This window comes from Eleutherodactylus coqui, chromosome 9, assembly GCF_035609145.1.
Source record: "Eleutherodactylus coqui strain aEleCoq1 chromosome 9, aEleCoq1.hap1, whole genome shotgun sequence".
In the NCBI taxonomy this organism is placed as follows: Eukaryota; Metazoa; Chordata; class Amphibia; order Anura; family Eleutherodactylidae; genus Eleutherodactylus; species Eleutherodactylus coqui.
This window is the reverse complement of record NC_089845.1, coordinates 6659929-6686426: the sequence shown is the minus strand read 5'-3', so window position 1 is coordinate 6686426 and position 26498 is coordinate 6659929. Positions and strand designations below refer to the sequence as shown.

The 26498-nt window shown below is 46.6% G+C and overlaps 1 protein-coding gene across 1 annotated transcript in view; it reads right to left on the bottom strand.

Moving 5' to 3' along the window:
- ADAMTS16 (ADAM metallopeptidase with thrombospondin type 1 motif 16) overlaps window positions 1-26498 on the bottom strand; it is a 298537-nt gene that overhangs the window by 122148 nt on the left and 149891 nt on the right. The window contains exon 11 of the mRNA XM_066579089.1: window positions 15827-15922. Within this exon, the coding sequence (XP_066435186.1) occupies window positions 15827-15922 (96 nt within the window). The remainder of the gene's footprint in view (window positions 1-15826; window positions 15923-26498) is intronic.

The following is a 26498-nucleotide window of genomic DNA, read 5'->3' as shown; positions in this document are numbered from 1 at the left end:
TCCGACTACATGAACACCCCTATTATGCCCAAAATACTCCATTCTATTCATTTTTTTATTTGTAATATTTTGTAGCTACTATAATACTTGACTTTCTGTACCCAAGGCCCCTTGTGCTCCGGGGGACTGAGGGGTTAGAGAAAGTGGATGCATGGACACATCCTCACCCTGCTGTAGACAGCAATTCCACTACCCAGTAAAGTTGCCCATGCACATTGGATGAAACGGAGCTGAAACTGGTGGCTTTGGTTGGACCAACCTAAAGCACAATCTAAGGGCCTTCTTACATGGGAGCACCTGTCGGGCACAGATGTCTGGCAGCTCGTCCCAGCAATAATCGGTCTTGTGCTTTTACACAGAAATGGTCATCGCTGACTGAATGGAGGAGGAGCGGCCGGGGATCATTCCAGCCCGCCGCCTCCATTCCCAGTAAGCAGGCAGCCATTCCTAGGCGATGCTACCTGTTCACACGAGACAATACACTGTTTGGTTTCCTGCATGCAGACACTGAACGACGAATGAGAAGCCAACAAATTCTTGCTTAACGTTAAGTTGGGGCTGTATTTACACTGAGCGACAATCATTCAGCTTCCCGTGTCCAGCGGGGTTTATCGGCCCGTGTGATGGGGCCCCAATGTGTAGAAAGGCCTTTCAGCTCTTCTTTGAATTTTCCTGATCCTTAGTTCACACAGACGTGTCTGGCAGAGGCTAAGAGCGGCTTCACATGAGCGTAAGCGCAAAAACGCACACGATAGCGCAATGGTTTTGCACCATGAATGTCATGCTATCGTGTGCGTTTTGGCGCATTTTACTGAACTTTTTGCGCTGTCAGGGACCACTCACATCGGAACACAGCCATGCCGTAATGTAAGAGGCTGTGCAGCTTAGATAGTACCTGATGTGTTGGACGTCTAATGAAATTGAGCAGTGTATTGCGCAGTTACGCGGATATCGGGTGCGCACCCCCCATAGACTCCGATGGGACCTTTACTGCACTAAAATACTGTCAGCAGCTTCATACACATTTCCGGATTTTGCTCATTGCGCACACAAAAAAACCACTGCATGCTGCAGTTTTGTGGGCATTTGTGCACCAAAGATCCCTATATGAGTCTACAGGAGTGCGCGAGCAAAACACAAGCAGGCGAGTGAGAAACAGCGTAATTCTGCTAGAAAAAGAACATATCTGGAACTCATTAGGCTAAATGGCCATTTAAATGGGGGTGCGCTTATGTCCTGTGTGCAAAGAAACCACTAAAAATACAATAAAATGTGCCGATATGCCCGCAAAAATGCCGCAAATATGTTGAGCTGAGGCATGCGCAAAACCGCATATTTCTTTATGAAGGAGCCCTTACTGGAGACTTCATTAATGATAATAGTAGCAGGGCAGTAGGGGTTAATGCCCTTTTATAGGGCCGATAAATTGGTCAGATTCCCGCATCCAGTGAGAACCTGAACAATTATCGCCCAGCGTCCATGAACGCACCGACTGAACGATCAACAAACATTCGTCTGCTTCTTGTTCATCATTCAGTTTATGCATGGAGAAGCAGGAATGAGGGATCGGCCCCTGAAACAGGCAGCATTCATCTATGAACTGCCTGTTCACTGTGGATGGAGGCGGTTGGGGTCATTCCCCGGCCCGCTCTGCCTCATTCACAAGCGATGCCGAGTCATGATTATCAGGTGAGTATCGCTGGGACGACCCGTTAGGCACTGCGCCCGACTGATTGTTCCAGGTAATTGTTCGCACCTAATCCCACTAGAATGGCGGTTTCATTACCTGCTAATTAGAGTATTGATTCCATTCTCAGTTTTTAGTACATGGATCCCACAAGTTACAATGGCCATTGGTTACAATATTTCCAAGATACAATGGACCTCCTGAGCCACTGCAACTAGAAACTGCATTCAACTGAGAATGCCGAAGACAGTGCCAAGTGTTGGAAGATGCAATTATGGTGAAGATGTGGCCAATCCGCAGGCACACCTAGGAATCAGTGCTTCAAGGTGTGGACATACAACGGCAATCAATGATTGCGGCATTAAAGCCCTTTTACGCAGCCCGGTTATTAGGAAAGGCTTGTTTGTCCGCTGATCATGGCTTCTTAGCGAGCGTTGGTGGTGACAATCAATTGTAGTACCGACTATTCATCCACTTACCACTGATTCTCCGACAATGTAAAAGGAACATAAATGAGCGCAGAGAGGCCAGTAGAGTTAGAAGCCCCTTGCTGGAGTACATGTACTCCCTGACTAAACTGGTAGCCCTTCTCTGTGGTGCAGTATAGTACTGCGGTTGGGTTCACACAGGGTGGATTTGCTGCGGACATTCCATCAGGAATTTCCTGCAGCAAATCCGCATGCGGCCGCTAATCCCGGGATTAGCCAGCCATGTGGACGAGATTTGTGAAAAATCTCTTCCACATGGGATGGCCAATCAATCATGGCAAAGCCAGCGCTACGGCGCGGATTCCCCGGCCGCAGCATGTCAATTTTTTTTTCCGTTGTGTCCGTGCTCTCCTCTATGGGAGTGCCAGCCACAACGGAAAAGCGTGCGGCCAAGCCGCTCCAAAACCTGCGGCCAAGTGCCATGGGTTTTGAAGCAGCACTTTCCCCGCGGAAATCTCACGGTTTTTCGCTGCGGCAAAACAACAAGATTTCCGCCGGGAATACGTCCCGTGTGACCCCAGCCTACACGTCCTGCACTGATAAAACGATTCACCAGCTTCCAGCAGCACTTTCAGACTTCTATATGCTGGGACTGGTTTATTTGTATCAGTTGTATCTGCTTACCTTTCTCTTTAGGTAAGCCTGGTCATACACATCAGATAAAAAAAGGTTTGCCTGACAACTGCCCCCCCCCAAACATACACAGTTGCCCAAGCACTCCTGGCATCAGCACTCATATCCTGGCCACAATGATGCCAGGAGTTTTGGGACATGGCATTGTGGCCCCTGATTGGCCACAGCTGTCATGTGCTTCTGCCCGGCCCATCTACCTGGAATGTCAGCTGCATGCTGTGGCCCCAGAAGAGGTGAGTGTTGTTTGTTACTTTAGGCAGGGCCCATCTGGGGGACAGGGTTTTGTTTTAATGATAAAACCCCTTTAAGAGCTTACACGGGGTAGCGGTCACTGGTCAGTGCTGTATCAATCTGCCATAGACTCCCATGCTATCGATCACACATTGTGCGTGAAATACGTGCGCAATAAAGATCGCAGCATATTCTATATTGCCACATATTACATGCGCATACATGCCAAGATAGTGTATGGCGATCGGTGGCCAGCAACAGATGCACAATGTCATCACCTACTTGTTGCGTGCTGCACGACTGTCACATGCCGGCGGTACAAAGCAGATTACACTTGTGAGCGGCCTTGGAGGTTTTCACTTCCACTCCTGTAAATGCTTTCTGAATGAAGATCAACCATCGATACGTACAACACCACCTTCTATCATACTGGATGGTATATAGTAAAACACGTCATCACCCATAACACAGACGGCAGAGGATCTGATTAGCATCACCTGTTACCCTGCAGGGAACCCCATCAGCAGCCCATCACTGGGGCAGAACACAAGGTCTGCTTACAAGTCCCCCAGTTCCAGGGCTGGTAGCCGACAATCACTGTGGACATCGGATCTGTATTTTACCAGATGTGGAGTGATTGTTTGTGTCGGTGTTTAATGTGTCGGATATAATTGGGATTTCAATAGTTGGGGATATTCTGTGGAAAAAAGTTACATTTGTTTTGCTAAGTAGTCACAATTTCCTGTCCTTTTCTTATCCGGCAGCTTGTGATCCCCAGAGTCGTCTAAATACTGTCAGGTCTTCATATGCTAAACATATTAACCCATCACATTGTTGGCTGACGGGGAGTCCGGCTGACGGGGTCTAACAATTATAGAGACAAATCTTTATTATAAAGGGCAATATGTTTAATCTCTTAAAGGGAGCCTGTCAGCCCGAACACATTGTCCACACCACAGGCATGACGTTATAGAGCAGGAGGAGCCGAGCCGACTGATATATATAGTTGTATGGGCAAAGATTCAGTACAACTGGTATTTTATTCATTTATATCTCTGCTCATTCTGAGCTAAACAGTCCAGTGGGCGGAGCTATCAGTGATTGACAGCTATCTGTGTATGACTGTACATACAGTGAAGGCTGTCAATCACTGATAGGACCTCCCACTGGACTGTTCAGCTCAGAATCTGCAGAGGTTTTGATGAATATAGTAGAAGATTGGAGCTCCAGGAAGATAATTTGCTTATTCCCAGTGTATTCTGCGAAGAGTGAAGAATCACTGAGTGGAACAATTGCTGGGTTTAGCTCGGTCTAGCTGCTCGAAGACATTGCCAGACCGCACGTGGTCAGTTTTACACTCAGTAACATCTTATAGGTTATGTATCATCATGACAATTCTTGACTTTTAGAAGTTTGGAAGTGGACATCAACTAACAACATGGAAAAGAAGAGAAGCCATATGGTGAGCAGCAACGTATGCTATATCTTGACTTTAGTAAAGCATTTGACAAAGTATCTCATACTATACTCATTGAAAAAATGATCAAATATGGGATTGACAAGGCAACTGTTAGGTGGATTCACAACTGGCTGAGTGATCGTACTCAAAAAGTGGTCATAAATGGCTGCACATCCAAGTGGAAGAATGTATCAAGTGGGGACCACAAGGCTCTATCCTAGGCCCAGTGTTCTTCAACATTTTTATAAATGATCTGGAGGACGGAATTGATGGGAAAAGACTTGGGTGTACTAATAGATCATAGACTAAACATGACTCAACAATGTGATGCAGCAGCAAAAAAGGCAAACACAATTTTGGAATGTCTTTAGAGATACTAGATCATCTGAGGCAATTATCCCCCTCTACTCTTCATTAGTCAGACCTCATCTGGAATACTGTGTCCAGTTTTGGGCACCAGAATTTAAATAAGAAAATCGACAAACTGGAGAAAGTTCAGAGAAGAGTTACCAAGATGGTGAGCGGTCTGCAAATCATGTCCTATGAGGAACGGTTAAAGGATCTGGGAAAGTTTAGCTTGCAGAAGAGAAGGCTGAGAGGAGACTTAATAGCTGTCTACAAATATCTGAAGGGCTGTCACAGTGCAGAGGGATCAGCCATATTCTCATCTGCACAAGGAAAGACTAGAAGCAATGGGATGAAACTGAAAGGGAGGAGACACAGATTAGATATTAGGAAAAACATTCTGACAGTGAGGGGGATCAACAAGTGGAACAGGTTACCACTGGAGGTGGTGAGTTCTCCTTCAATGGAAGTGTACAAACAAAGGCTGGACAAATATCTGTCTGGGATGATTTAGTGATCCTGCACTGAGCAGGGGGTTGGACCCGATGACCCCGGAGGTCCCTTCCAACTGTACTATTTTATGATTCTATAGGTTTACAGACCTTGCAGAGGAAAAGCCAAATTTCACCTCCCAGAAATGCAAGCTTGTGTCTCTATTGGAGAAAAAGGTGCAAAGTCTTCAGAAGAGAAAGACTACATTGAAACTCATTAAGGAAGGTGAGGATTTCCTTGACAGAGCAGAAGAAACTCTTCAAAATGTTGAGGGAAAATAAAATTTCAGTGTACCTGCAGAAGCCAAGGAATGGAAGCATGTGACCCAAAGAAGCCGGAGGATCAGGAATCAGTCAATACTAGAGATGAGCGAACGTACTCGTCCGAGCTTGATACTCGTTTGAGTATTAGCGTGTTCGAGATGCTCGTTACTCGTAACGAGTACCACGCGATGTTCGAGTTACTTTCACTTTCATCTCTGAGACGTTAGCGCGCTTTTCTGGCCAATAGAAAGACAGGGAAGGCATTACAACTTCCCCCTGCGACGTTCAAGCCCTATACCACCCCCCTGCAGTGAGTGGCTGGGGAGATCAGGTGTCACCCGAGTATAAAAATCGGCCCCTCCCACGGCTCGCCACAGATGCATTCTGACATAGAGGAGGGAAAGTGGTATCTTGGTGGAGCTGCTATAGGGAGAGTGTTAGGAGTGTTTTAGGCTTCAAGAACCCCAACGGTCCTTCTTAGGGCCACATCTAACCGTGTGCAGTAGTGTGGAGGCTGCTTTTTGCAGTGTTGCACTTTTTTTTTTTTTTGTATATCGGCCGTGCAGAGCATTGCGCCCTGCAGTAATTATACATACTCCAGGGCCAGAAGTGGTGGTTAGGCAGGGACAGAAGACATATTGATTGAATATAGGCAGTGGGCCTTAGCAAAAACATTTTGGGAAAAAAATCTATTTGGGCTGCCTGTGACTGTCCTCAGTGTACTGGGTCTGTGCTGGGTGTAGTTGTCCTCCTAATTCATACGCAGCCAGCTAAGTGTTACAGCAGGCTTGCGCAAAATTATTTCCTGGCTCTGTGTTGGCTGTTACATCACCGCTGTATTCCAGTCCACAGTGCAACAGTCTGCAGTTATTTGACATACTCCAGGGCCAGTAGCGGTGACGCAGAGAGAGAAGACATATACAGTGTATATAGGCAGTGGGCCTTTCCAAAAAACATTTGGGGAAAAAATCTATTTGGGCTGCCTGTGACTGTCCTCAGTGTACTGGGTCTGTGCTGGGGGTAGTTGTCCTCCTAATTCATACGCAGCCAGCTAAGTGTTACAGCAGGCTTGCGCAAAATTATTTCCTGGCGTTCCGTAAGCGAAGTCAGCCTCCAACCACGGGCCAATAAGCGGCACATTTAATTACAGCGTTCTGTTTCTGCACTACTGGTAATACACCATGCTGAGGGGTAGGGGTAGGCCTAGAGGACGTGGACGAGGGCGAGGACGCGGAGGCCCAAGTCAGGGTGTGGGCACAGGCCGAGCCAGTGCGGTGGCCAGGGAAAGAGGCAGGGCCAGACCGAATAATCCACCAACTGTTTCCCAAAGCGCCCCCTCGCGCCATGCCACCCTGCAGAGGTCAAGGTGCTCAAAGGTCTGGCAGTTTTTCACAGAGACGCCTGACTACCGACGAACAGTGGTGTGCAACCTTTGTCGCGCCAAGATCAGCTGGGGAGCCACCACCACCAGCATGCACAGGCATATGATGGCCAAGCACCCCACAAGGTGGGACGAAGGCCGTTCACCGCCTCTGGTTTGCACCACTGCCTCTCCCCCTGTGCCTCAACCTGCCACTGAGATCCAACCCCCCTCTGAGGACACAGGCAAGAGTGCCTACCGGCCTGCACCCACACCCTCACCTCCGCTGTCCTCGGCCCCATCCAGCAATGTCTCTCAGCGCAGCGTCCAGACGTCGCTAGCACCACTGTTTGAGCGCAAGCACGCCGCCACGCACCCGCACGCTCAAGCGTTAAACGTGCATATTGCCAAATTGATCAGCCTGGAGATGCTGCCGTATAGGCTTGTGGAAACTGAGGCTTTCAATAGCATGATGGCGGCGGGGCGGCCCCGCGCTACTCGGTTCCCAGTTGCCACTACTTTTCCCGATGTGCCGTCCCAGCCCTGCACGACCACGTCTCCCGCAACATTGTACGCGCCCTCACCAACGCGGTTACTGGCAAGGTCCACTTAACAACAGACACGTGGACAAGCACAGACGGGCAGGGCCACTATATCTCCCTGACGGCACATTGGGTGAATTTAGTGGAGGCTGGGACAGAGTCAGAGCCTGGAACCGCTCACGTCCTACCCACCCCCCCGAATTGCGTGCCCCAGCTCGGTGGTGGTATCTGCGGCGGTGTATGCTTCCTCCACTAAACCACCCTCCTCCCTCCTCCTCCTCCTCCTACGCAACCTTTGTCTCGCAATCAAGATGTGTCAGCAGCAGCACGTCGCCAGCAGTCGGTGTCGTGCGGCACGGCAGCACAGCGGTAGGCAAGCGTCAGCAGGCCGTGCTGAAACTACTCAGCTTAGGAGAGAAGAGGCACACGGCCCACGAACTGCTGCAGGGTCTGACAGAGCAGACGGACCGCTGGCTTGCGCCGCTGGGCCTCCAACCAGGCATGGTCGTGTGTGACAACGGCCGTAATCTGGTGGAGGCTCTGCAGCTCGGCAGCCTCACGCACGTGCCATGCCTGGCCCATGTCTTTAATTTGGTGGTTCAGCGCTTTCTGAAAAGCTACCCACACTTGTCATACCTGCTCGGAAAGGTGCGCCGGGTCAGCGCACATTTCTGCAACTCCAAGACGGACGCTGCCACCCTGCGGACCCTGCAACATCGGTTTAATCTGCCAGTGCACCGATTGCTGTGCGACGTGCCCACACGGTGGAACTCTACGTTCCACATGTTGGCCAGGCTCTATGAGCAGCATAGAGCTATTGTGGAATACCAACTCCAACATGGGCGGCGTAGTGGGAGTCAGCCTCCTCAATTCTTTACAGAAGAGTGGACCTGGTTGGCAGACATCTGCCAGGTCCTTGGAAACTTTGAAGAGTCTACCCAGATGCTGAGCAGGGATGCTGCAATCATTAGCGTCACCATTCCTCTGCTATGCCTCTTGAGAAGTTCCCTGCAAAGCATAAAGGCAGACGCTTTGCACTCGGAAACGGAGGCGGGGGAAGACAGTATGTCGCTAGATAGTCAGAGCACCCTCATGTCTATATCTCAGCGCGTTGAGGAGGAGGAGGGGGAGGAACATGAGGAGGAGGGGGAAGAGACAGCTTGGCCCACTGCTGAGGGTACACATGCTGCTTGCCTGTCATCCTTTCAGCGTGTATGGCCAGAGGAGGAGGAGGAGGAGGAGGAGGAGGAGGAGGATCCTGAAAGTGATCTTCCTAGTGAGGACAGCCATGTGTTGCGTACAGGTACCCTGGCACACATGGCTGACTTCATGTTAGGATGCCTTTCTCGTGACCCTCGCGTTACACGCATTCTGGCCACTACGGATTACTGGGTGTACACACTGCTTGACCCACGGTATAAGGAGAACCTTTCCACTCTCATTCCCGAAGAGGAAAGGGGTTCCAGAATGATGCTATACCACAGGGCGCTGGTGGACAAACTGATGGTAAATTTCCCATCCGACAGCGCTAGTGGCCGAAGGCGCAGTTCCGAGGGCCAGGTAGCAGGGGAGGCGCAGAGATCAGGCAGCATGTACAGCGCAGGCAGGGGACCATTATCCAAGGCCTTGGCCAGCTTTCTGGCTCCCCAGCAAGACTGTGTCACCGGTCCCCAGTCAAGGCTGAGTTGGCGGGAGCACTGTAAAAGGATGGTGAGGGAGTACGTAGCCGATCGCACGACCGTCCTCGGTGACGCCTCTGCCCCATACAACTACTGGTTGTCGAAGCTGGACACGTGGCCTGAACTCGCGCTGTATGCCCTGGAGGTGCTTGCTTGTCCTGCGGCTAGCGTCTTGACAGAGAGTGTGTTTAGTGCGGCTGGGGGAATCATCACGGATAAGCGTACCCGCCTGTCAACCGACAGTGCCGACAGGCTTACACTCATCAAGATGAACAAAGCCTGGATTTCCCCAGACTTCTCTTCTCCACCAGCGGACAGCAGCGATACCTAAACAATACGTAGGCTGCACCCGCGGATGGAAGCATCGTTCTCTATCACCATCAAAAACGGGGACCTTTTTGCTTCATCAATCTGTGTATAATATTCCTCCTCCTCCTCCTGCTCCTCCTCCTGAAACCTCACATAATCACGCCGAACGGGCAATTTTTCTTAGGCCCACAAGGCTCAGTCATATAATTTTTGTAAACAATTTTTATACGTTTCAATGCTCATTAAAGCGTTGAAACTTTCACCTCAACCAATTTTTATTTTAATTGGGCTGCCTCCAGGCCTAGTTACCAATTAAGCCACATTAACCAAAGCGATTAATGGGTTTCACCTGCCCTCTTGGTTGGGCATGGGCAATTTTTCTGAGGTACATTAGTACTGTTGGTACACCAATTTTTGGGGGCCCTCGCCTACAGTGTAATCCAATTAATTTTTGCCCACCTGCATTACAGCTGACGTTACATCAGCTGTGTTGGGCACTGCAATGGGATATATTTATGTACCACCGGTGGGTTCCAGGGAGCCACCCATGCCGTGGGTCCACACGGAGTTGTAACTGCATGTGTCCACTTCTAAAGAACCCCAGTCTGACTGGGGCATGCAGTGTGGGCCGAAGCCCACCTGCATTAAACATGACATTACTCAGCTGTGATGGGCACTGCAATGGGATATATTTATGTACCGCCGGAGGGTTCCAGGGAGCCACCTATGCCGTGGGTCCACATGGAGTTGTAACTGCATGTGTCCACTTCTAAAGGACCCCAGTCTGACTGGGGCATGCAGTGTGGGCCGAAGCCCACCTGCATTAAGCACGACGTTACCTCAGCTGTGATGGGCAATGCAATGGGATATATTTATGTACCGCCGGTGGCTTCCTGGCACCCACCCATGCTGTCGGTCCACACGGAGTTGTAACTGCATGTGTCCACTTCTAAAGAACCCCAGTCTGACTGGGGCATGCAGTGTGGGCCGAAGCCCACCTGCATTTAATCGGACGTTACCTCAGCTGTGATGGGCACTGCAATGGGATACATTAATGTACAGCCGGTGGGTTCCAGGGAGCCACCCATGCTGTGGGTGCACACGGAATTCCCATTGCGGAGTTGTACCTGCCTGTGACTATTTTTTAAAAAACCGCGGTCTGACTGGGGCATGCAGACACCTTGACAGAATGAATAGTATGTGGCACATAGGTTCCCCATTGCTATGCCCACGTGTGCAGCTCCAGATGGAGGTGGCACATGATTGGATTTCTCATTGCTTCTGTACAGCATTGTGGGCTATCGCCCCGCCCCTTTTAAAGAGGGTCGCTGCCTAGCCGTGCCAACACTCTGCAGTGTGTGCCTGCGGTTCCTCCTCATGGCAGACGCACTTCTAAATAGACATGAGGGTGGTGTGGCATGAGGGCAGCTGAAGGCTGCGCAGGGACAGTTTGGTGTGCGCTGTGGACACTGGGTTGTGCACGGGGGGGGGGGGGGGTTGGGCAGCATGTAACCCAGGAGAAGTGGCAGCGGAGTGTCATGCAGGCAGTGATTGCGCTTTGTTGGAGGTAGTGTGGTGCTTGGCTAAGGTATGCATTGCTAATAAGGGCTTTTCAGAAGTAAAAGTTGTTGGGGGGGGGGGGGCACTCTTGCCGCTATTGTGGCTTAATAGTGGGACCTGGGAACTTGAGATGCAGCCCAACATGTAGCCCCTCGCCTGCCCTATCCGTTGCTGTGTCGTTCCCATCATTTTCTTGAATTGCCCCGATTTTCACAAATGAAAACCTTAGCGAGCATCGGCGATATACAAAAATGCTCGGGTCGCCCATTGACTTCAATGGGGTTCGTTACTCGAAACGAACCCTCGAGCATCGCGATAATTTTGTCCCGAGTAACGAGCACCCGAGCATTTTGGTGCTCGCTCATCTCTTGTCAATACCAACACTGCTTGGGAACCAGTACCAGGCTCTCACACAAGAGAACAAAGAATAGTTACATCAAGAAATGACTTTGCCCACAAAGAACAGCCTAGTAAGCACTTAGAATCCTCTTGGATGGAGAAAAAAAAGTGCTGTTGTGAAGAAGAAAAGCAGAGTGGTGGTTGTGGGGGATCCCCTATTGAGAGGAACAGAGACAGCTGTCTGTAGAACTGACATAACCTCACGAGAGGTGTGCTGTCTTTAAGGTGCACAAATCAAAGATCTGAAAGGCTATCAAGACGCTTCAGTTCTATAGACCAATAACCATTCCTTCAGACTTCAAGGTTGGATTTCAGAAAGGCAGATTTTAATGAACTCCGAAAGAGGATAGGAAGAATCCAATGGCTGGATGTTCTTCAGGACAGAAATGTCCAAGAAGGTTGGGAAATATTGTGAAATGAGATTCTCAAAGCACAATCGTTACCAATCCCTAAAAGAAAGAAGAATGGAAAGCATTTAAAGAGACCAGGATGGATGAACACAGAACTTGCACACATGTTAAAGAGGAAGAAAAATATGTTTAGCAAATGTAAAGAGGTGGGGAATATCTAAAGAAGAATATAATGCGGTCTGCAGAAACTGTAGGGCAAGTGTCAGAAAAGCTAAAGCTAATAATGAATTGAGGCTTGTAACAGAGGCCAAAAGCAATAAAAAAGGATTTTAGGGGTCAATAGCAAAAGAAAAGTCAAAGTTTCCATAGGATATTTACAGGATAAAAATGGTGAATTGGTTAAGAATGATATAGAGAAGGTCAAACTTTAAATTCCGATTTTGTGTCTGTTTTCTCTCAGAAAGTAAATGTAACACCAGCTATTGTGCGAATAAAAGAATGCAGGCTATCTATAAGCAGAGAGATGGGGAGGGAATACATAGCTAACTTACAAGTCTCCAGGTTCAGATGAATTACATCCTAGGATACTGAAGGAAGCAGCGGAAGTAATTACTGAACCACTTGCCATAATCTTTGAAAATTCCTGGAGAACAGGAGAAGTCCCAGAAGATTGGAAAAGGGCAAATGTTATCCCTATCTTCAAAAAAGGGATGAAGGTGGATCCAGGAAACTACAGGCCTGTGAGCCTGACTTCTATACCGGGAAAGATCTTTGAACATATTATTAAACAGCATGCATGCAAGTACTTGGATAAAAATGGAGTAATTACCCAGAGCCAGCATGGGTTTGTAACAAACAAGTGATGCCAGATGAATCTAATTTCCTTCTATTACAGAATCACCAACTGGGTTGATCAGAAAAATGCGGTGGATATAGTATATCTTAACATGCTTATTGAAAAAAATTACCAAATCTGGGATTGACAAGGCAACTGTTAGGTGGATTCACAACTGGCTGAGTGATCGTACTCAAAGAGTGGTCATAAATGGCTGCACATCCAAGTGGACGAATGTATCAAGTTGAGTACCACAAAGCTCTGTCCTAGGCCCAGTGTTGTTCAAAATTTTTTAAATGATGTACAGGAGGGAATTGAGGGGAAACTGATCAAATTTGTGGATGACACAAAGCTAGGAGAAATGACTAACAATAGAGAAGAGGAATACAATATAAGAACAGTGCTCAGATGAGCCTTGTTAGTGCAAAGGAATGTATATACTGTGTGACAAACACAAGCTTGCATAAGCAAAGGGGAGGTCTCGCCTGGTGCACACGGTCTGACCCAAATATAAGGGTTGACCGTTGCACCCAATATGTCCCTTGTTGCCAAACTTTGATAAGCAGATTTCTTTGCTCCCTTCAAACCAACGTGGTGGTGAGCTGCTGGACCTTTGACCAGATACCCAGCAGGTTTCCAGGATAACAGTAAAAAAATGCATCTAAAAAAGAGATCCTGCGCTTCTTTAGGGAGCAATAAATACTGCAAGATATGTCAGTACAAGTGACTAAGGGCCCATTTACACACAGAGATCACTCAAAATTTGTACAAATTAACTAACTTGAGTGATATCTTTACATATAAACACAGGCATCAGGCACTTTTCATTTGAACGATGATTTTAAGGTGAACCTAAAATCCATGGTTCAGCTACTGGAGATAAAGCAGTTTGCTTTATCTGTCAGTAGACTCCAATCTGCTATCTCCGCAGGGAGCCGGCAGTTAATATTGTATTCTGCAATGAGAACAATGCAGCTATGTGCACAGCTGGGCATGGAATTAATCACAGGCTGGGCTCTGCAAACAGCTCCAGGAGGCCCGTTTACATGCAAATGAAGATGATAAAGTGTAAATGGCCATTAGTGATCATTAACAGTTTATGCAAAAAGATTGCTAAAACGTACAATCTTTCAATCGTCTGAAAGATTATCTTTGTGTGTAAATGGGCCTTTGCTTGTGCGGGAGGTCCCCTCCCTGGAGATCCCTGAAAGACGAATACTTGCACTTTGTAATCACCAAAAAGATGTCCGAGGGAGCTCCAGCCCATGTTTGGATGAGATGACCAAAATGTTTTTTTATAAAACACAAACCAAAACAACAAAATAAAAAACATAGTGCAAACATATAAAAAGGGTTATAGATGTATAAGGGAGGCAGGTGCGATGCGTTTTGGGGTTACCCCTTTATTAAAGGAGATGTCTCGAGGAAGCAGTTAATTTTTTTTTTTGCCCAGTCCCCCCCATTAAGCACACATTACTAAGCCCCCCTGTAAATGACATTTCTAGCTGGTTCGTACTTACCGTTCCAGCGTTTCAGCAAGTTATAAAAGTTTCCTCAAGATGGCCGCCGGCTCTTTCCCCGTCGCTCGCTGCAGCCCGACGTGCGCGCTCCCGAGACGCCGCCAGCTGTGTCTCCATGGCAACCGGACGCATCGCAGCCGCCGACCAGACGCCCCGCAGCCGCCGACCAGACAGCAGGTAACCGGCGCTAGCCCCCGGCTCCCCAGCGCTAGCTCCCCCGGCGCAGCGACAGCCCCCCCCATCGCAGCGACAGCCCCCCCGGCCTAGCGCTAGCTCCCCCGGCGCAGCGACAGCCCCCCCGGCCTAGCGCTAGCTCCCCCGGCCTAGCGACAGCCCCCCCCGGCCTAGCGCTAGCTCCCCCGGCGCAGCGACAGCCCCCCCGGCCTAGCGACAGCCCCCCCGGCCTAGCGACAGCCCCCCCGGCCTAGCGCTAGCTCCCCCGGCGCAGCGACAGCCCCCCCGGCCTAGCGACAGCCCCCCCGGCCTAGCGACAGCCCCCCCGGCCTAGCGCTAGCCCCCCCCCGGCGCAGCGACAGCCCCCCCCATCGCAGCGACAGCCCCCCCGGCCTAGCGCTAGCTCCCCCGGCGCAGCGACAGCCCCCCCGGCCTAGCGCTAGCTCCCCCGGCGCAGCGACAGCCCCCCCGGCCTAGCGCTAGCTCCCCCGGCGCAGCGACAGCCCCCCCGGCCTAGCGCTAGCCCCCCCGGCGCAGCGGCAGCCCCCCCCGACCCATCACTTACCTGGGAGGCTTCTCGGGGCTGCTGGGCTGGGCTGGTCTTCTCCGCTGGGCAGCTCCAGTTTCTGCACCTTCCTCTAACAGAGGATGGTGCAGAATGGCCGCTTCAGCGCGCTCCCGAGCAGTGACAGCTCGTCTGCGCATGCGCAGAAGAGCTGTAGCGGGGAGCACACTGAAGCGGCTCGTGCTGAATGGAGAAGACCGGACTGCGCAAGCGCGTCTAAAAAAGCAAGCTGCCGGCGAATTTAGACGGAACCATGGAGACGAGGACGCTAGCAACGGAGCAGGTAAGTGAATAACTTCTGTATGGCTCATATTTAATGCACAATGTACATTACAAAGTGCATTAATATGGCCATACGGAAGTGTATAACCCCACTTGGTTTCGCGAGACCACCCCTTTAAGCTTTCACTTTCTGTTTGAACGATTTTTTGAACAATAATTGTTTCGTGTCAAAGGGCTGTGGCCCCACTGATCCCAAGACCGTGGGTCCCGTGTCCCCTTCTCTTTCTTACTGTGGACTTACTGAACCCCCTGCAGTGAGCAGGAGATGGAATGCAGCGGTGATCAAGCATGGAAGGTACTGCTCCGTTCATCTTCTATGAGCTAGTCAATAAATGGTTAATAAATTGAAGGATCGTGTAAAAGCTGCACTTCTCTTTAATCACGTTGTCTTTATGTTCTACAAGTAGTTGGATGATCTGAAGCATTTAAATGGGACAAGTTAGCCAAAATAGAAGAGATTGGGTGTTGGCCAGATCCCTTTTCTCAGCACTGTAGTAAGTCCTTCGGTGTATAGTAGTAGTATAGCAGTTCAGTGGAGAAGCACTAAAATCGGCATATTTGTCAGATTCAGTCATTTCCCAGCAATTATTTCACACTGTTGACAGAATATCTTCAAGTTATTCATTCCATTCCTTAAAAGCTAGAAGACTCACCCTATCATGCCCACACGTGGTGCCTTCTGCTGCTGGCATAAATTTTGTCTCACATTTTCTTCCAATTCTGTGACACCAAAGGGCTTTGCAGATATCCTGTATTAGAGCAATAGAGAAATACACGGGATAACATTATACAAGGGCAGCAGGTAAGCTGTGCTTTACATAGACACGTTAGTTGTGATGAACTGATGTATTTAACACTTACTGGGACCAACATGTCCATGCCAGCTTACAGCATGGCTGCTGGCATGCAAACAAGGCTATCGCTGGCACAGAATTTATTTGATCATGGTGCTCAGTTCAGTGTATTATTTAGTTTAACCCCTTGAGTGGCACGCCCGGAAATTTTCCGGGAGGAGCTCCACTGCTCATAGCGACATAGCCCGGAAGATTTCCGGGCTATGTATCACTATGGGAGCTGCAGAGCACAATGCCACAAGCTGTGACAGTGTGCTCTGCCTGCACAGTCCCACAGAGAACAAAGCAAGGGCTTTGAAAAACCAGCAGAAGATATTGCTGATCTGCCGGCAATCTGCTTCTAAGTCTCCTGCTTTGTTTACAGGTTGCCATAGAGACCATCGGCTTGTCAGAAGCAAGCCGATGGTCTCTGTGGCAGGGAGAGCTTGGTGCTTGGCTGTCAGAGGACAGCTAGGTACCTGCTCTTACAGCAGAGATCAGAGAAAACCTCTGATCTCTGCTGTGTTAACCCTTTACATGCTGCAGTCTATGTGACTGCAGCATGTAAAGGGCTGTCACTGCAGCATGTAAAGGGCTGTCACCATCGGACCCCCGGAATGTGATCAGGGGTCCTGATGGGTCCCTGTGGAAGTCCCCTAAAGGGACAAAATAATAAAAACACTTGTCTCCCTTTACTTTGTAAAAAATAAAAAATACAATCACACAAAGAAAGCATAGGGGGGGCGTGGCCTGTCCGAGCACTAAGATGGCCGCATAGCCGTAGAGCTCGGAGACCAGAGGCAAGCGACTACAGAGCAGCTTAAGCAGCCGTCACTCACCCGATGAAGAGAGACTTAGCGCCGCTGACATCAGATGAGCCGCCGCAAGCCTTGTCTTACCCCGCTCAGACGTCTGGAGGACTTCTTTTCGCCACGCCGCCGCTCGTACACTGCGGACCCTGAAGCGCCGACACAGACTGCCTGCCTGATGGAGGAGAGCCTGTTACCCAGCTCCGAGGTGCCCCAACAGGCGCAGCAACAGACACAGCTGGGGGAGAGCCGGACGACTGCCTGCCTGACAGAGGAGATCATCCAGAGCCTGTCACCTGGTTCCGACGTGCCCCATCAGGCTCAGCATCGGTCGGAGCGGGAGGAGAGCAGGGCGACTGCCTACATAACGGAGGAGATCATCCGGAGCCTGTCACCTAGCTCCGACGTGCCCCATCAGGCGCAGCATCTGACAGAGCCGGAGGAGAGCTAGGCTACTGCCTGTCTAACGGAGGAGACCATCCGGAGCCTGTCACTCAGCTCTGACGTGCCCCAACAGGCGCAGCAACCGACAGAGCAGGAGGAGAACCGAGCGGTGAGTCACCCTTGGGAACCTCTCATCAATCCCCTACTCCCTCCTAAAATAAAGATGGCTACCATGAAGGGGAAAGCTCCCCAGAAAAATAAGTCACACACAGTCAAAATGGCGTCAAACACATCTCATAACAAAAAATCACAAGTTTCACCTTCTGCTAGCCCACTAAAGCAGCGCTCAAAACTCACAGAAGAACAGCCAGAAGACCCACATAGCCCTCCTATGGGAGATTTTATAATCTCCATGCCGTCCTCAGAAAAGCCTGCCACAGAAGCGTTCATGAAAGAAATGTTCCTAGCCCTAAAGGACTCACTACAACTAAACTTCGACTCCTTAAGTTCTGCGTTAAAAACATCTATGGAAGAGATGGATAAAAGAATCACTCACACAGAAAGCAAAATGAGCGAAATCACACAATCGCACAACAATCTCATTGATGATCACTACTCCCTGACAGAAGGAGTAGACGCCCTTAAAATAAAGCTCGCAGATATGGAGGATAGAAATCGACGTAACAACGTCAAATTTAGAGGCATCCCAGAGTCGATCTCTGCCTCAGAAATCACCAAATACCTCCAACAAATGATTAAAACCGTGTTGCCAGACGCCACATCAATGGACCTAACTATTGATAGAGCTCACAGACTGCCAAAGCCAAAATTCATCCCCGACTCAATGCCCAGAGACGTGATTGCCAGATTCCACTTCTTCCATATTAAAGAAGCTATGATGCAAGCATCCCGTAAACTGAACCAACTGCCGGCACCCTACAACACAATTCGCCTATACACGGATCTATCTCAGATGACCCTACAGGCGAGAAGAAAATTCTCCCCAATTACTAACGCCCTCCGCCAGGCAAAAATTCCATATAAATGGGGTTTCCCCCCAAAACTTCTGATACACAAAGACGGAGCCAACCACATATTCAGGAATCCAGAAGATGCATCCTCAATGCTGAAAATTTGGAACATCCCTATTCCCGATGACACCTCTAGAGGCCCAACTAGAAGACAAAGACTACCAGAAAAGCACTCTATGTCCTCTGAACAAGGCCGCTGAACACGCTCATTTCTACAATCCCGAGATCCTCCTCGGAACAGCCTGCCTCTGGCTCTCACCCATTCAGGTGAACTTTACCCCCCCTACTGCACAAGTCCTCATTTAATATGGACTTGACGTTATACGTCCTTTCCGTCATCTGCTTGACGACTTACAGTTTCATGTTAACATGTTCTATATTTACCCCCTCTGTTACACTTAGACATCATACCTACCCATGCTGCTCATTAGAATTCATCTATTTCCAAAATGGCGATTAAACTTCTCTCCATAAATGCCAATGGGCTAAATTCACCTTTTAAATACTTAGCATTATGGAGAGAGGCCCTGACCCAAAATGCAGATATCTTATGTGTGCAGGAAACACATTTTGACGCCACTGCTTGCCCAAAAATGGAACATACTAAATTCCCCAATATAATTCTAGCCTGCGCACCAAACAAAAAAGCAGGAGTGATGATCGCTTTTAGAGATTCGATCATTGTCGAAACCACGTCTATACTACAAGATCCTAAAGGAAGATACATTATTGTGACGGGAACTCTAAATTCTATTCCATTTACGGTAATGCACATCTACACACCAAACAAAAATCAATTAAGCTTCCTAAATAAAATAATTAAGAAATTGAGGAGACATGGAGGTGGTAGAATGCTGATATGTGGGGACTTTAACCTCATCCCTGATGGAGTTTTAGATACAACAAGTCAGACTCGTAGAAGGTCTCCAATCTTGAATCCCTGGGTACAAAAGGAAGCTCTCTATGATAGCTTTAGATGTATGAACCCCTCAGCAAGGGAATATACATTTTACTCCCCAGCCCACAGGTCATTCTCACGAATTGATTTGATTTTGGTGGACAGATGGGCCCTCCCTCTACTTACAGAAGCCTCAATTAACAAGGTCACATGGTCCGATCATGCCTCCACTTCTGCCACTTTTCGATGGGGAGAGGAGAGAGGAGAGAGACGGCCTTGGAGGAATAATACCTTTTTGATGGGGATTCCTCAACATTCCAAAACCATAACTGATGCTCTTACGGAATATTTTAAACTTAATTCAACTCCAGAGAGGTCTCCTATAACAATTTGGAACGCACATAAAGCGTTTATCAGAGGAATTCTTATCAAAATCAGCGCAAAACACAAAAGGGAGAAAGAAAAACAAGTAAATGACATTCTTACTCAAATCACAAACACAGAAACTCTTCTGCAAAGCTCACCATCAGACATTCTACATAAACAACTTTTCACTTTAAGACAAAAACTACGTACCCTTCTAATAGACAACTTCGACAAAAAGATAAAAAACTCAAAAATAACATACTACTCTTCAATAAATAAACCATCCAGACTGATGGCGAGCCTGGTCAAGAAAACAACTATAAAAACAAAAATCCCTTTCATAACTGACCCAGAAGACAAAGAAACAAAAATATCTCACCCAAGTCAAATTGCTGAGTGCTTTCGTAAATATTACGAAAGATTATATAACCTTAGGGAAGACCCAAACACTCCTCAACCAACCCAACAGGATATTTCGTCCTTCCTTGAAACACTGAATCTCCCGAAAATACCAGAATCCCAAATTAAAATCTTGAATAAACCTATAACAATCCAAGAAATATCTGATACAATAAAGACATTAAAACTCCAAAAATCCCCAGGCCCAGATGGCTTCTCCAATGAATACTACAAATCCTTTACGGAAATTCTACTACCACACTTAGCCCAAATGTTCAATTCGGCAATAGATCAAAGCAAATTCCCCAAAGAAATGCTCGAAGCCACAATAGTGACTATAGCTAAACCCGGCAAAGACCCTTCGTCTCTAACAAACTTCCGTCCCATATCTTTGCTCAACTGTGACACAAAATTATACTCAAAAATAATAGCACAAAGAATTCAGTCGACTTTGCTATCTGTAGTCCATTCGGACCAAGTGGGTTTAATAAAAGGAAGACAAGCGCCGGATAGAACAAGAAGAGTTCTTAACCTCTTGTCCTTGCTGGAATCCTCCCACACCCCGACTATACTCTTAGCCTTAGATGCGGAAAAGGCGTTTGATCGCCTCCATTGGGGATACACCTTCTCTGCAATAGAAAAATTTGGCTTTACAGGAAATATAATTAAAGCAATTAAAGCTTTGTACTCGGCCCCTTCAGCCAGGGTCTTAGTAGATGGCACACTATCTGAAACGTTCCACATTACTAATGGAACGCGCCAGGGTTGCCCACTATCACCTCTAATTTTTATTCTAGCAATGGAACCCCTGGCTGAACACATAAGACTAAACCCGAATATAAAAGGAATACCTACAAAATCTAGACAACACAAGATAAGCTTATTCGCAGATGACACTTTAATAATGTTAACCAACCCTGTAACTTCTTTAAGACATGTTCACACAACCCTCTCTTTATACTCAAAAATCTCTTACTACAAATTAAATGTTTCCAAGTCACAAATCTTAGGCATACACATATCAGATGATCTAAAAAACGACATAAAACAAGAATTTCCCTTCCAGTGGCAACCCCAAAGCATCCCATATCTCGGAATCCAAATCTGCTTCCCTTTCAATAATATTATTTCAGCTAACTACTCACCCCTACTAAAGACACTACAAGAAGAACTAAACGATTTAAAAAAACATCAATCTACATGGATTGGACGCATAGTCCTATACAAAATGATTATCCTTCCAAAAATACTATATTATTTCAGAACACTACCTATAATAATCCCTCAACTAACTCTTCAAAAATTTCAAAGCCAGATGTCTAACTATGTCTGGAATGGCAGACCCCCCAGAGTGGCTAGATCTATCTTGACCTTACATAAATCACAGGGAGGAGTAGATCTCCCCAACTTGGAAGCTTACCATCTTGCTACTCTACTCAACCAATCAAAAAGTTGGTTTACTCACTCCACATCAACCAGTTGGTTTAACCTGGAATTGGAAATAGCTAACTTCAAAACTCTAAAATCTTTAATATTTGCAACTATCCTATCAACATTAAACCCAACTCTGAAAACGAAACTGCACACTCCTCCCGCCTCCCTAACAATCGCCGCGACAATCGAGGCCTGGTCTAAATTCACACTTATGTCGGAAAAAACCCAGTCTCAAACTCAAAATAAGATCCCCTTGGATACCATAGAACACTTCATTTCGGGCCTACGACTATCTATATGGTATGGTATGGTGCAGGATTAAAGTATATAACAGACCTCTTTGAAGAGGATAATTTAAAACCTTTCTCAAAACTGGTCGAACATCATAACTTACCAAAAACCGAGATGTTCAGATATTTCCAAATTAGATCATTTTTTCAAATCATCCAACTTCAAAATATACCAATCCCACAAACAATGTCTTTAATCATATTGAAACTCCAAAAAGGATATAAAACCAAAACCAAACTCTTCTACGATCAGTTGGGCGGTAATCTGCGATCAGACAAGAAATGCCACCTTTTAAATTGGGAAAAAGACTTAAAAATTAAGTTCCCACTAGAAACTTGGTTAGACTCATTCAAAAGAGCTAAACAAGCGACAAAAAGTTCCAACTTGATAGAAACGCATTTAAAAACCCTCACAAGGTGGTATCTTCCACCTGTACAACTGAGAAATAGACGCCTTGCCCCGGATGCGCAATGTTGGAGAGGCTGTGGACAGGAAGGTTCACTACTCCACATTTTTTGGTCGTGCCCCTTGATCGCGCCCTATTGGGTCGACGTATACTCTATAATTAATAAACTTTCAGAAACAAAGATACCTAGGTGTCCAGCCACGGCCCTCCTACTTTTAAATCTAAAAGGGACCAGACCAGAAAACAATCAGCTGATATCCCATGTTCTATTGGGGGCAAAACTTCTCTTAGCCAGAAAATGGCGTACTACAGAAATCCCTCAAATAAATGATTTAATACAGCTGATATCTGAACACGGCATATATGAAAAAGTTCTTGCGCACAGGAATGGTACATATCCTAAATATGAAGCAGTATGGATCCAATGGAATAATAGATTCCCATCCTGATGTCTAATACTGTTGTTGTTTCTTGCTTTCCGTCCCCACCCTTCCTATAATTCAAATCCCTTTCCCCCCTCCCTTCCTATCCTCCCCCTCCCCCCCTTCCCAAATTTTTTCCTTTTCCTTATCCAAACCCACATAAAGATTTGTTTATTCTTTAAATGCTAAAAATTCCAAACTACAAAATTGTATCAGTAACACGTATGATGTTTGCTTGATGATATTCAATATCTGCACTCACTCTGTAAACATCAATTTGTTCATATGTAATCCATTCTTATCTGATACCAATAAATATTTGAATGATAAAAAAATACAATCACACATGTGGTATCCGTGCGTCGTAATGACCCATAGAAGGAAGTTAATGCATTATTTAACCCCTTAATGACATGGCCCCTTTTTTTCTTTTTTCCCCATTTCTTTTTTTCCTCCCCCGTTTAAAAAAATCACAACTTGTCCCCCAAAAAACAAGCCCTTATATGGCCATGTCAATGGAAAAATGAAAAAGTTATGGCTCTTGAGACACAACTGCAAAATTAGTTGAAATTCAATGATTAGACCATTTTAAAAAACCTGCCCTGGTGGGCACGACAGGGTGGTAGGAAACCCGCCACTCAAGGGGTTAAAGGACACTAACTTTCAGACAACTTCTACTCATCAAATAGCCCATGTGTCTTAGAAATCTTGTAATATACTTTCATTAATTTTTTTGTTTTACCACTGGAAATCAAGTTTGAAGTGTCAGTCTTCCTGCAATCCACTGCCTTTTGTTAGGCATTCAGCTTCTCTAGTAACTGGGATATTTGGATATCTTCTTAGATGTGGCGGTGGTGCTATCTTCACAGGCTCCTCCCCTGCACTCATATTTTCTGTGTGGCGAACTGTAGTTGTTATTGGTGCCATTTTTAGGTACATAGACTATATTGGGAAACTTATTATTTTTATGATCGCAGGTAGAGAAAACACAGCAATTCTGTCATAGATTTTTGTTAGTTTTTTTAAGCGTTAATCAGTCACGCAGCATAAATGACAATACATTTTTTCTGCGGGTCGGTATGATTACAACAATACCCAAATTATTATTATTTTTTAGGTTTTTCCACTTTTCTGCAATAAAAACCCTTTTTTTGGAAATCCTTTTTTTTTAATCTAAATCGCTGCATTCAAAGTCCTGTAACTTTTTTTATTTTTCCATGGGCAGAGCTCTGCGAAGGCTTACTTTTTGCGAGACAAGCTGTAGCTTTTATTGGTACAATTTTGTAGTACTTATAGCTTTTTTGCCCCCTTTTTTTGCGTTTTTTTGCATTTCTTTCACACTTTTTGCAGTGCAAGATAAAAAGCATGTTTATTTTATTGTACGTGTCGTTACAGACACGACGATACCAAATGTGTGTTGTTTTTTTTTTGGCTAATATGAGAAAAGCCCAAAAAAGGGTTGGGTTTTTTTTTTTACATTTTTAATTTTTGCATATTTTATAATCTTTTTTTTTTATTTTTTTAGACTCATTTGTGTCCCTCTGAGGAATTTACATCATAGCACCGATGATCGCTATGATAAGGCATTGCAGGACTTCTCTCCCACAATGCCTTATCGCTTATTACAGCGATCATAGGCAGTGGTAAAACAGGACGCCTGTAGGTGGCGTCCTGTTGCCATGGCAACCTGCCAGGCTCTCTGCGATTATATCCAGAGAACCCGGTAACATCACAGAGGAAGTGCGCTCCAGTGCGCTCCCTCTCCGAACCCTTTCCATGCCGCGATTTAAATACATTGCGGCAGGGCAACCCCCGCTGTTGCAGCGGGAGGCCGGCTATCAGTGACAGCCGGCTCCTGCTGCCAGATAATGTGAGATCTCTTATGATCTCGCTCTATCCCCATGACATAAGGGTACGTCCAGTTGCGGGAAGTACCCTGCCTCCAGGATGTACCCTTATGTCATATGGAGGGAAGGAGTTAAAGAAATAGATTTGGTACATTACACAGGGGCGCCAATACATTTGCACTTAGCATTGAATTTTCAAGTTGTGACCCCTTTACTTTTCCTATTTAGGACCTAAAGAATGGCCGTGCCAAATTTAATGTTTGTACGACACCGGGAAGTTAGAGAATTAGTGGCGAATCAGTCAGTGAGTCAGTGAGGGCTTTCAGCTTTATATATATAGACTAGCTGATATACCCGGTTTCGTCCGTACTGGTATTTATCTGGTGTTCACACGGAAAATCTTATGAAGTCGTGGTTACTTTAGAGATACTGAGGAAAAAAAATATGTTCACCATTTTTCATAGTTCTCTGCGTTACCCAGGAAACACCACGGGGAGGTAACCATGCGACGTTTCCTTTATATAAAATGACATCAGGAAGTGAGAGATTTTGATTACGTACATAAAATTTGGACACTAATTCTTTTGCGCTTAGAATTGAATAATCGAGTTGGGACCCATTAGCTTTTCCTATTTATGACATAATCAATGCTCGTGCCAAATTTCCCGTTTCTATGACACCGGAAAGAGAAAAAATTACATTCCGTACGTAAAATTTGGACGCTAATTCTTTTGCGCATAGAATTGAATAATTGAGTTGGGACCCATTAACTTTTCCTATTTATGACATAATCAATGCCCGTGCCAAATTTCATGTTTCTATCACATTATTATATACGTAAAATTTGGACGCTAATTCTTTTGCGCATAGAATTGAATAATTGAGTTGGGACCCATTAGCTTTTCCTATTTATGACATAATCAATGCTCGTGCCAAATTTCCTGTTTCTAGGACACCGGAAAGTGAGAAAATTACATTCCGTACGTAAAATTTGGACGCTGATTCTTTTGCGCATAGAATTGAATAATGGAGTTGGGACCCATTAGCTTTTACTATTTATGACATAATCAATGCCCGTGCCAAATTTCACGTTTCTATGACACCGGAAAGTGAAAAAATTACATTCCGCACGTAAAATTTCGACGCCAATTCTTTTGCGCTAGAATTGAATAATCGAGTTGGGACCCATTAGCTTTTCCCATTTATGACATTTTCAATGCCCGTGCCAAATTTTAAGTTTCTATGACATTGGAAAGTGACAGATTTAGATTACGTACGTAAAATTTCGACGCCAATTCTTTTGCGCTAGAATTGAATAATCGAGTAGGGACCCAATTACTTTTCCTACTTTGGAGATAACCTATGCTCGTGCCAAATTTCATGTTTCTATGACATCGGGAAGTTGGAGAACTTTTGGCGAGTCAGTCAGTCAGTGAGTCAGTGAGTGAGTCAGTGAGTCAGTGAGTGAGTCAGTGAGTCAGTGAGTGAGTCAGTGAGTGAGTCAGTGAGTCAGTGAGTGAGTCAGTGAGTCAGTGAGTGAGTCAGTGAGTCAGTGAGTGAGTCACTCAGTCAGTGAGTCACTCAGTCAGTGAGTCAGTCAGTCAGTGAGTCAGTCAGTCAGTGAGTCAGTCAGTCAGTGAGTCAGTCAGTCAGTGAGTCAGTCAGTGAGTCAGTCAGTCAGTGAGTCAGTCAGTGAGTCAGTCAGTCAGTGAGTCAGTCAGTCAGTGAGTCAGTCAGTCAGTGAGTCAGTCAGTCAGTGAGTCAGTCAGTGAGTCAGTCAGTCAGTGAGTCAGTCAGTGAGTCAGTCAGTGAGTCAGTCAGTGAGTCAGTCAGTCAGTGAGTCAGTCAGTCAGTGAGTCAATCAGTCAGTGAGTCAATCAGTCAGTGAGTCAGTCAGTGAGTCAGTCAGTGAGTCAGTCAGTGAGTCAGTCAGTGAGTCAGTCAGTGAGTCAGTCAGTCAGTGAGTCAGTCAGTCAGTCAGTGAGTCAGTCAGTCAGTGAGTCAGTCAGTCAGTCAGTCAGTCAGTCAGTCAGTCAGTCAGTCAGTCAGTGAGTCAGTGAGTCAGTCAGTGAGTCAGTGAGTCAGTGAGTCAGTGAGTCAGTGAGTCAGTGAGTCAGTCAGTGAGTCAGTCAGTGAGTCAGTCAGTGAGTCAGTCAGTGAGTCAGTCAGTGAGTCAGTCAGTGAGTCAGTCAGTGAGTCAGTCAG